Source organism: Typopeltis vanoorti, chromosome 24 (genome assembly GCF_054136105.1).
Source record: "Typopeltis vanoorti isolate ZY-2024b chromosome 24, IOZ_Tvanoo_1.0, whole genome shotgun sequence".
Taxonomy (NCBI): domain Eukaryota; kingdom Metazoa; phylum Arthropoda; class Arachnida; order Uropygi; family Thelyphonidae; genus Typopeltis; species Typopeltis vanoorti.
This window is the reverse complement of record NC_143572.1, coordinates 50,043,963-50,056,213: the sequence shown is the minus strand read 5'-3', so window position 1 is coordinate 50,056,213 and position 12,251 is coordinate 50,043,963. Positions and strand designations below refer to the sequence as shown.

Below are 12,251 nucleotides of genomic sequence, written 5' to 3'. Positions count from 1 at the left end.
ACTTGAAATCATCCATGAGATTGATTGAAGATGAATTGGGGATTCCAAAATCAACTGTGCACAACATTTTGACTGAGAGTTTGGCCTTGGTAAATTGAATTCACGATTTGTTCCCCACAAGTTGACCTACGACCAAAAAATGTATCGAATTGAACACTGCAAGGACCTCATTAAAACCGCTCATAAGGGCTCAAACTTCCTTGAAACGATCATTACTGGTGACGAAATGTAGTGTTTTGAGTACGAGCCCGAAACAAAGCACTAGAGTGCTGAGTGGAGACCACCAGAAGAGGGGCATCCGAAAAAAAGTCGCTTGGAGAAGTCAAAAGTAAAGACAATGCTGATTTGTTTCTACGATTCCAAGGGCATTATCCACAAAGAATTCATTCCCCCTGGCCAAACGGACAATGGCGAGTTTTATCTAGAAGTTTTGAAGCGATTGATAGCGAGAATTCGCCGCGTACGGCATGAATATCGTGACAACTGACCATTCGTCAAAACACACTGTCACTCTAGGCACTATAACTCTGCTTCTAATGAAACAAATGTCAAACAGTTGACACAACACTAATGAAGGTTGCCGCCACTAGTTTCTTCTATTTTCGAAAAGTTCGGTTTCTTTTTGGACAGAGAGTGTAAATCTGTCAATAATAGGCTAACATGTCATCTATTTCTCTTTGGATTTTTAAGATCTACACAAACATACTAAAAATATGCAGCAGTAAAACACTAAAAATACAGTACATCTGTTGAAAGCCAGACCGAGGAAATTGTATGCATGCCTTCATTGCAGAAGACTGCTATCAGATGGCATGCAAATAACATACGCAGATTAAGTAAAATTTTTATAATTCACCATTTTAATAGACCTTTCAAGATAATTTTGAATTTATAAGTCAGGGTTTGCCTGTATTTGACAACATGAACTGCTACTTTGTCGATGACAAATTTATGAGAAAACAAACAATTGCAAAAAAAGAGGCTATGCAGTGCATCTGTGGTTATATTTTCTTACTGATTTAAGTTTATATGTTTAATCACTGGTGTATGTTATAGAGGCTTACCATTAATATGGGATTTTATTTTTAGGTATTCCAAAAATATTTTATAAAAATTTTAAGCAGAATTTTGTATTACTAAATTTGTGCAATTTATAGTAGAAAATTTACAAGAATACTGGTTAATGATTCAAAATTTTATTAGCCTTACACCAAGACTTCAGTTTTATAACAGTAAACATCCTTTGTCCTCAAAGTGTTATTTAACACTCTGCTACAAAGTCAGTATAAAAATTGATTTTTTTTTAATATTTTTTTTCATTTTTTTTTTTTTACAGGAGCATATCTGCTATGCACTGAGCAGTGGAGAATATACAGCCCATTTCCCTGTAGTTCCAAGACAGAAGTTTACCAAATAATCATTAAGCATCGTAATATTATCTTCATACATCATCGAAGACTTGGTACTCAAAGGAAAATGAGCTACAATTATTCAAAATTGCTTCTCAACTGTTACGTTATTATTTACATTCAGTTTGTAAAATGATATAATACATGGCCACATGACATCCCAGCTAAAGTTCCATTCAATTAACATTTATCAAATGACTTTCCTGAATGGGATTGAAACACTCAGTACTTGGACAAGGCTAAGGCAAGAAGTGTAATCATCTCTCTCTCTGAAGGCAGCAATTAAACTTAGGCACTGTGCCACCATGAAATGATATATCCCTGATAATACAAAACTTTGCCTTGAAGAAACATGCCAGAGACATTGCTAACTTCTTTTGAGCAAGGAGTTCCATTTAATGAAGTATAAATTTTGAATTTTTTTTTATTTATTGTTTTTAATAATTTCATTTCATGGTGACTATCCATTAGATTAATAACAACGAAAAAAAGTGGAAAGAGTACGAGAATAAAACTATCAAGTAGAAAGAATAATGGCAACTTTCCTTAAAGAACCATAATTTCAACCAAGAACACTGTCAATATATAAATTTAGACAAAATTACCTCTGAGTAAATTATGATAAAGAATTTCCGAAGCACAATCATTAATTTGAATGAAAATTTGATTTAAAAATGTGAAAAATTGCACATATTTATCACTTAAAAACTGCATGCAATTGGGATCCTTAAAAGCCAGTGTTCTCAGTTCATAATACCTAAAACTGGATAAATTCATTAACACTAAATGGAATTTTTTTTAAAAGATATAACAGGACTTAAAAGTTACTTTCTTTTAGATCACAACATTTAAATGTTTATGTTGCTCTCTCTAAGAAATGAACTTAAAAGATCTGCAGTAATCTATTGGTGCATAGGAATGATTATTTAGAAATAAATCCCCCATTCTCATGGAAACATCTGTAGCATTCAAAAGGTAATTGACAATGTGAGACATATTTTCTATATGTATTTATATATACACATGCACTAGCTATTCTTATTAATTTGAGTGCTCAATACAAATACTGTTTATTCTAATAACCGAATAGTATTAGTGTTATATACTGGAAATTCAAATATTAGAACAATAAAGATTGTAATGCACACAATTAAGAACAGGTAGTATTTCAAAAGTTTTTTTTTTTTTCAAATAGTTTGTATTACTCATAAATGGCCATATTTCATTTCAAGCAGGTAGCACAGCCATGCCATTTCCACATTTCACTATTTACATTAGCAAATTATATTATTTATATTTAGTTAATTAAAAGCTTCATCTTGCAGAAATTCAAAACAGATATAAAGTAGCACTAGTGTTTTCATTAATAAGGCTGCTTTAAAAAAAAAAAAAAAAATATATATATATATATATATATATATATATATATATATAAACGCATAGCAGAATATCTGAAAAGAAATTAGGGGATCCAAATTGCAGAAGTAAAACATAAATAGGAGTATTTTTGTTTTAAAAACTATCTTATGCAGAAATGAATGAAACAGCTGCACATGTGAACAGGGGAAGTCATGAGCTGAAGAGACTAAATTACACAATTCAAAATCTCAACACTTGCTGGCATCCTCAGAAAATCTTATAATGCATATTACTAGGAAGTGTGAGATCTCTGTCATGCTGCTACAGTAATATCCATTTTTTTTTTTTTTTTGCCACGTAGGTGAGAAAAAGGGCTGAAGTCTTTGGTGTAGAACACAGATGAAATATCTTGTTCCAGTATATGCCTGAAATTATCTGCACAGCAGTTGTCTAAGTGACAGGCAAGCAGTCTTAATACTGCAAGCAGCGAACACATGGAAGTAGCTGGTAAAAGCAACTGGATGTCATTTTCCATTTAGTTTGCCAAATGTTCCTACATCTCAACCAAAGCCAGCTGATGAAACACTATACACATTTACCTGCCTTCCCCCTCTTGAAGCTGAAATCACAAACTATTTTTGCATTGTATTTTAAAATTTAAATCCATCACTGGGTATGGGAGCATTGGGATCAAACTGATAGCTATGATCAGAAGACTGAGGCATTAGATTGGGATCTTCATCCACCTGCTTCAAAATAAAAATAGAAATATAAACACATTAATAATAATGATATCAAGTTTTTTTTTTTTTTAAAAAAAACTGAATTTATCATAAATTTCTTTTATTCACACATAACGAAATTTGTTTTAAAAAAATCTTATATAAACTTTACAATTTTCATATCAAAAGAAAGGAACTCTTATAAAAATTAAAATATTTCCTGCATTTGTGTTCAAACATGTTATTTAAAAATTACTATTAAGTAATTATTATTATTATTATCACGACACCTCCACGGAGTCCAAAGACTCATCGAGGGAGGGCACCTACTCCAAATCTGTTCACATTTTGCTTGAACAGCTGAAGGGTGTTTCAAAGAACAGAAGTAAATAGAATGAAAGAGGAGGCAGTGAAGTTGGTTCAGTGAGTTTCAATGTAAAAGGGTGTTGGTTAGCAGTGGCTCTTGTTCTAATGATACTGGAAAAAAGCAGAGGAATAATGGTGACCAATTCAGTTGAAAACTATCCATGAGTTTTTTTTTTTTTTTTTTTTATGGTGCAAAGACATCAAAGGTCATACTGCACCAGGACACAGCAGTACATATGACAACTGGTCAGTAGGACAATCACAAACATCCATGTCCTTGGTGGTATGCGAACCTACAGCATCATAACTGGAGAGCAGATATGCTAACCACTCAGCCAACCAGGCTAATGTCTATGAGAGTATCTGTAGAAGAGGCTCAAGGCATAAACTGGATGTCTGAGAGAGGAGATCATTAATTAGCCAGACTGCTCTCTTCTAGATAGAATTGAGCAATCTTAGAGAGGATTATGGTGTGCCACCCCAAATATATATGGAACAATATTCCATTGTCAGGTGGATTTGGGAATGGTATAGAGTTAGCTGCGAGTGAGGATGTAGAGTAGTATCTTGTGCAAATGAGTATACACAAGTTTTATGGCAGCTTAAGAAGCTATAGTTGAAATGTGTTTGTGCCAAGAAATGTCAGAAGTGCAGTCAGTCCAAGAAGGGAAATCTGATTATGTTTGGATATCTAGGTATTGTTGAAGGTAAGAGGAAGGGATACAAGCTATTTCTTGCAAGAGATCAGACAGGACTTATTTTTGGTGGCATTGATGTCTACAAGGTTGTCCTTGCCTCACTGAGATAACTAGGAGATCAGAGTTCAGGTCACTGGTCAAGGTGAATCTTAAGGATTCCGATACATAGTGCTACAAACTTTGTCAAACGAAAAGGAGAAATGGAGTGTACTGTCATCGAAAAAGCCATGGATAGGATTGGAAGTCCATGAGGGCAGGTCAGTTATAAACAAGAGGAAGAAAGTAAGTAAAAGAATGGAATCTTGGGTACTCCTGCATTGGTGGGGAAATCTCAGGAGATGATACTTTCCATCATGACAGGTAGTCAGTGAACAGAGAGCAAGTTGGTGATCCAGTTGCAGAGTGTGGAAGGCAGACCATAGACTGCAGTTTGCTAAGTAGGCCTCTGTGCCAAACTTGATCGAATGCCTTTGGATGTTGAGGACAACTCCATGAGTTTCTCCAAATTTTTCCATGGCTTTGAGTCCAGAAGTGATGGTTCAAGGATTGGCTGTTGATGATCTTTTGCATAATTTTAGAGAAAGAGAGAAAAAACAAGTGGATGGCAGTTCATTAGTTGATTTTAATCATCTTTCTTTGGGATGGGCTGGATGTGGGCCTATTTCCATGTTGTAGGGTAGATGCCAGTTGAATAGGGTATATTGAAGAGGCAATACAGAATAGGTGCAGTTCTGAGACACAAGTTTTTAACACAATAAGTGTGGTACAATCAGGACCAGATGCTTTGTTTATATTTAGGTTATTAAGGATTCTTCATATTTTTTTCTACCAGAAGACAATGGGTGACATGGAGAGAGTAGTTCTTCATGAAGTGGAGGGAACTCTGCCCAGGTCATCAATGCATGAATTCGAAGAGAAGAGTGATGTTAGTAAGTCGGTCTTGTCATTAGCTGAGGTAACTATAGTACCATCAGGATGTGAGAGTGGTGGAAACCTGGGTGGGAAAAAAGTTGCACCCAATGGACCAATTTTATCTAAATTACATTTCAGATAAAAACAAGATGACACGCATTAGCCTTTATAATGCTATGGCAAAAAGTAACATGCATTACTTATTGCATGTTACTTTTTGCCATAGCATTAAGTAACATGCATTAATTCTAATATGCATAAGCATGCATTAATAAAGTAATTACCCCAAATAACAAAATATATTTTAGTTTATTTTCATGTCACTTTTATTATGTCTGATTCCATTTATTGTATTCTTTCCTCCACTTCTAAGCTTTTCAAATAGCCCTCAACATTTTGCTATCTTACTGATATATTTATCTTCAATATTCTTACGGAAGTCTACTCACAACTTTTGTTTACTTTTACACACAGCTTAGCTCTGATTTTTTTTACCTTGCAGGCAATTAGAACTAATCAATGCCCCCCCACTCCCAGTTTGCAAAAAGACTATAAAGTTTAGTTCTTTTTTGCAAACTCTTTCATTTTTTTCATCATCAAATTCCTGATGTGTACCTTGAAGAGGTGTACAGAATATTATAACACTACATGAAGAACTTACATTATTACTAACTTCCTATCATCAATTTTCCTCCAAATCAACCTGTTATCTGTCAAGATGCCAAAATTATCAGATCTTATATTTCTGTCTTCTAAGGCACTTATTACTGTATCAATCCGCCTATATCTGTCTTCCTCTGGATCTTTTTCCTGTCAACCTGGCAGAGAACACTTGTTATGCTAATCTTTCCACTACCATTTTGTTTAAGTGACCAACATGAGATTAGCTCTGCTAACACATTCCTGGATGCTAACAATGTCAAGTTCTTTCTGAACATCCTCGTTTTTAATATGACATTGCCGTCGATGTCATCTGTTCATGCCCCTAATCTTTCTCAGGACTCTCATATCTGTGGACTCTAGAATTTGGTCAAGTGTTTTATTTCTAACCTGGCTCTCAGATCCATAAGCTAAAATTGGTTTGAACACTATCTTGTATACAACTAATTTAGTGTTTTGACTAATTTCTCTCTTATTCCATATAAATTTATTCAGTTGACTTCTTACCATACTGGCTTTGTTGATTCTGTTGTCTATTTCCATATTCAAACTCTTTATGCCTAAGTAGCTGAAATGTTTTACTTGTTCTACAAGTTCTCCATTCAGGATGCATTTGATATTTTCAATGTTTCTGCCTATTTTTATTGCTGATTTTCACACCAAATTTATTACAACACTTATTCAATTTAGTCAGGGACTCCTCCAGACTTGTATTGGATTTATTTAAAAGCATAACATCACGAGAATAACATCTACAATTTTGATATCAGCTTAAACACCACTTTCCTTCATAATTTGATTCATGTAGATTATGAACGGAGAGAATGTATATCCTTGTCTGACACCAGATTTAATGTCAAACCATCTTCCTGCACTTCCTTCAATTTTAACTGATGACTTACAACTCAAATAAAGACTAAGTATTGCTTGATATAATGCCTCATTGACACCATATAACTGAGCGTTTTCAATAGCTTTTCTCTTGGCACTGTGTCATATGCTTTTTGTAGGTCTACAAAACTTAAATACAGATTTTTGTTATATTCCCATGATTTCTCAACTATTTGCTGTAAAGCAAAAATCGATCCTGACAGCCTCTATTATGCTAAATGCAGCTTGTTCTTCTGTAATCTTCTCTTCCAATCCTTCTCAACCGTTTCAAGTACAATTGCATAAATCTTACCAGGAACACTCAATAGGGAAATACCTCTGTAATTCTCACATTGTTTTATTTCCCTTTTTGCATATGGGTACTATGAGAGCTCTACTCCAATCATCTAGACTAGAATTCATCCATCTATCCATTCTGAACTATGCAGTGCAGCTACTGCAAGACTTATGCTTCCATACTCCAGTATTTCTGTTCGAATGTCATCTACTCCTGCTCCCTTTTTGCATTTCAGGCTTTTGATGGCTTTTTCTACTTCAAGTATGGATATGTATTCCTGATTGCATGCCTGTTGAGTGTTTTTTTTTTTTACCACTGTGCTGTCACTGATCGTTTCATTTAGTAATTTTTCGAGTAATTACCCATACATTAAGGATATCTTTTTCTCCAGTTTTCATGTCACCTTTTCCCTCCCTCCATTTCTGAGCTTTTTCAATAGTCCCCAGAATATTTTCCACCTTCATGATATTTATTTTCTATGTTCTTGCCAAAGTCTTCCTGTATCTTTTGTTTAGCTAGTTTTACAGTGTTTGGCTTTCTTACATTTGTCTGTGTATTCTCTAAGAGCATAAGCTGACTTATTCGCTAAGAACTTTCTTCTTTTCCTTCACTGCCTCTTTAACACATCACAACCATTGCATCCTCAGCTTCTAAAAAACTAGGATTTCTCTTTTGCTCAACATGCTACTTCACCCCTGAACAGCTGTTAGCCCTATACAAATAACAAATCTGCCCAGCTATTGAATACTGCTCTCTCTCTCACCTATGGGGTGGGACCCCAAAAGCTGCCTCAAAACACTTGGCTCAATACAGAGGAAGGCAATTTCAATTTCATAGTTTGGTGCCATCTCTTACCAAATCACTCTCCCCCCACTTTTACACAGACGATTGGTCTTTGCAACATATATATTCTACAAATATTTCCATGGAAAATGTTCATCTAAAATGGTATCAATAATTCCCCTGCTTAGTACTCAGCTCGTCGGAACACGTGCAGCCATTGCTCAACATCCATTCCATTCATAATGCACCTTGAAACCCACAGAACAAGTTTCGTTTCCTCCTCCTCCACCATCCCTGAAACTGCTGTACTGTGGAACAGTCTTCCCCCTGTTGTGATCCCCAAAGGATACAATCTACAGTCATTTAAATCAAATGTGAACAAGTCTATCCTTTCCTAACCCTCTACCCACACATGGTACTAATGTACTATAGACTGATCAACCAACCTCTCATGTATGTGCTGAACATAAAAAAAAATATGACAGCTGCTCAATTTTAATTTGCTTTAAAACTTTCTTACATGTTCTTCTTTCAAGACTAAATGGTGATCACTTCCAATTTCAAATCCTCTGTACACTCTAGTGTCCTGCACTAGTGTTTTCTCACTATCTATTGTTGATAGTAAGAAAACACATCACTATCAACAATAACATAGTCAATGAAACTTTTCCTATTCCTTGCCTCTTTTTTCCAAGTGAATTTATGCACATTTTTATGAAGGAACATTGTGTTAGTAATCACCAGTCCATGTCCTGAGCAGAAATCCAACAGGTATTTGCCATTATTATTAGCTTTGCTCTTTTCTCCAAATTTTCCCAAAATATTTTTGTATGTCTCACAATCATTTCCTACTCTGCTATTTAGATCCCCAACAAGCACCAACTTTTCCTTTTTCATTGTGTCAGTTTCTTTTTCTAAAGCCTCAAAAAATTCCCCCATTTCTACCTTAGTAGAACCTTTTGTGAGACCATAGGCACAAAATAAGATTCATCGTCCAGTTCCCCATTCTGATATTTGTCCACATCACTCTACTTGATACTGCCTGTCATTCAAGAAGATTGGCCTTGTATTTAGCGTTGAATACTATAGCTACTCCTTCTTTTCCCTGATTGGTATAGCCTGAATATAGCATTTTGTATTTATTGCTTTGAAAGATCTTACCAGTTTTGTCTTTTTTTGGCTTCAGTCACCCCTATTATGTCGATCTGGTACTTATCTAATTCCTCAGCTAGCACCATTTCTTTGCCATTCAGGCTTCTTATGTTGATAGACCCGATCTTTAACTCTGGTGATGTTGAGTTGGGGTTTGTTTTCAGATTTTTTCCAGTAGCTGACTTTTCGCGGTTCACCCTGGTTCCCTGGCAAAAACAACAGGGGCCTTGTTTAACTGGGCGACACCCCAGCCAGCATGAAATTCTGTCATGTTGTACCATCATTTTATTTGTGGTATAAACTAATAAGAATAGAATTTGGTCAGCTAAATCCCAGAGAGCTAGCCCATCCTCGTTTGTTCAGTATCCAGGTAGATACCTAACAGGGTACATCACGAGAAGGCAAGGATTGGATATTAGGTAAGAAGCCCTAGTTGGTTCTCTGAATTCCTTTAAAGACTATGTGGAGGCCTCCTCTAAGTTATTCAGCTTTGGCCCTTAAGCACCCCCTTTTTTTCTTGAATGATTTGTATAGATGAGTTCAATGCCTTATCAAATTTAATTCTTTTTAAAACTTTCTCGCACATTGTCCTTTTCAATATGATATTCATTTTTACTCTGCTTAACACTAAATGATGATTACTTCCAATTTCAAATCCCCTTGTATACTTTTGTATCCTGAATCAGTGTATAGATATCATTCTTAATGATAACACAGACATCAAGATTTTTCTTTTTTCTAGTGTCTTCTCTCTACATGAATTGGTGCACATCATTGTGTTTAAACTTAGTTTTAGCAGTGACTAGTCTGTATCCTGAACAGAAATCCAGTGGATACTTACATTATTATTAGTTTTGTTCTTTTCTCCAAATTTTCCTAAAACATTTCTGTATGTCTGGTATTCATATCCTACTTTGCTGTTTAAATCTCCAAACAAGGATCAGCTGTTCTGTTTTCTTTATGTCAGCTGCTTTCTTTAATGACTAGAAAAATTTCTCCACTTTTCTCTTAGGTAAACCTTATGTGCAAGTCATTTCATAGACAGAAATGACTTTCATTTTCCAATTCCTCATTTTTAAATTTACCCACATAACTTTACTTGAAATTACCAACCAATCAGAACTTTATCTTCATGTTTAGTATTGACTGCTATCACTACTGCCTGAATACAACATCCTATATTTATTATTATTTAGCACACCTGTTTTAGCCTCAGTAACAACAATTATGTACACACAGTACTTCTGCCAGTTCAACTTGTCCCAGTAAATGATCTTTCACTCTTTGCCCTATTTCCCTGATGAAACCACACTTTAACTGGTTGATGCCCCAACTGGTATGAAATTTCATTATGGTGTCATAATGTTTGCTTTAAGGCAAAATAAATACGGTCAAATTAATTAATAAATATGTTTAAGTTTCAACCTGCCAGCAAATCCTCATTTTCATTCAGTATCCACTGGATACTTATTAACGGACCAGCCACATAAAGGTTAGAATTGGACATTAGATGAAAAGCTCCAGTCATTTCTCCACATTCTTTCAAGGTTATGTGGAGAACCTCCTGCTAGTTATCTAACAGTGACCCTTTACACACACAAGTGAATCTAAAAACTTTAATAACTACTTTAAAAACTAAAAACTCATGATATGAATAAGACATATCATTAGTATGGACACACCATGAGACTAAGACACAAAGCTCCATAGAAGGGTTTACAGAAAAACACAGACGTATTGGAAGAAAAGACTTGTGAGAAGGCTAAAAGCGAGTTATGAGTGCTTAAGGCATTTTAAGAACAGAACAAGGATCAAACTAACTGAGGCATGGGAAAGCAGCACCAGTAAATTAAGCTGTAGATAAATTCATGCAAAATTTCAAAGAACTTGGTCAAAGGTTATTTCAACTTATCAAGTGTTAAACTTTGATGAAACTGGTCATTTTTGGAAAAGATGCCCAAAAGAACATACTATGATGGATGAACAGAAGTTGGAGGGACAAAAGGCATCAAGAAATTGCCTAATATTGATGTTGTGATCAAACGCCTAGAGACACTTCAAAATGAAGCCACTCGTTACCTATCATTCTGGGAACCAAGACACTGAAGAATGTGATTACGTATTGAACTCCTAGTGATTTTTCAGAAGTAAATCACAAGTATAGGCGACTGAAAATTTTCAAGATTGGCATGTGCATTCTTTTATACCAGCAGTCAAATGATATCTTTGAACTTGGTAAAGAAGGTTCTCTCATTTGTTGATAATGCATTTAAATTTAAAAAGGCACAGTGGCTGTTGTTTTTCACTCTAAATATTTTTGTTGACAGAATGCAGTTTTGAATTAGAGAACTGCAGCCAAAACAAATGTCTCAGAAGGCAGTATATAATCTCTTAAATCTGTGTATTTTTCTGATTAGTTTGTTTTGTGGAAGACAAAAATCCAAGTTTTTCAAAGGGGAAATTCCAGTTATCTTTGTATGAGATTGACTAATTCAATTCAGTTAAAAACTTTTTATATATAAAAAAGGTTCTTCAAATCCTAGACAGAACTTAAACAAAGATCTTTCCAACTAAAGGGCAATGTCATGATATCCTCACAAACGCACTATAACAATACTAAGAAAATCATATAGTCATATGGTGCATCTATGGGTAAATCAGAAGATCACCATCCATTCAGTACAATAAGCAGGCTAAGGTGTGAATAATCAGAATCATAATTATCTGGATGGATCCTGTTGCTTTCATTCAGGGTTCCTCCACGAATGCAGATCACAAAGTTTCCAGCTATGGTGATCTTGAGCCGTTCTTCTCCACTTGTTTCCTATCATTCTGGTTAGAAGGTTTCCCCATCTAGTTGGAGGTCTACCGAGTTTTCTCTTGGTTGATTTTGGATACCAGTTTGTGACACAGTAGGTCCATGTGTGGTCATTAAGTCTTGCAATATGACCTGTCCACTGTGCCTTATCATATATGGTTTTCATTACTTTTTTTATTCAGTTAATTTTCTGATAGTTGTTTT

The 12,251-nt window shown here is 35.0% G+C and overlaps 1 protein-coding gene across 2 annotated transcripts in view; it reads right to left on the bottom strand.

Annotated features, from left to right (window-relative positions):
* Positions 1-2,852: 2,852 nt before the first annotated feature.
* Positions 2,853-12,251, bottom strand: part of Kap-alpha3 (karyopherin alpha3) — a 212,977-nt gene continuing 203,578 nt past the window's right edge. Inside the window, exon 13 of one of the 2 annotated variants that reach the window (XM_090413974.1) lies at positions 2,853-3,514. In XM_090413974.1, the coding sequence (XP_090270100.1) occupies positions 3,419-3,514 (96 nt within the window). In that variant the 3' untranslated portion in view covers positions 2,853-3,418. Of the gene's footprint in view, positions 3,518-12,251 lie in introns of both variants that reach the window. The other variant, XM_090413973.1, reaches the window with a different exon arrangement.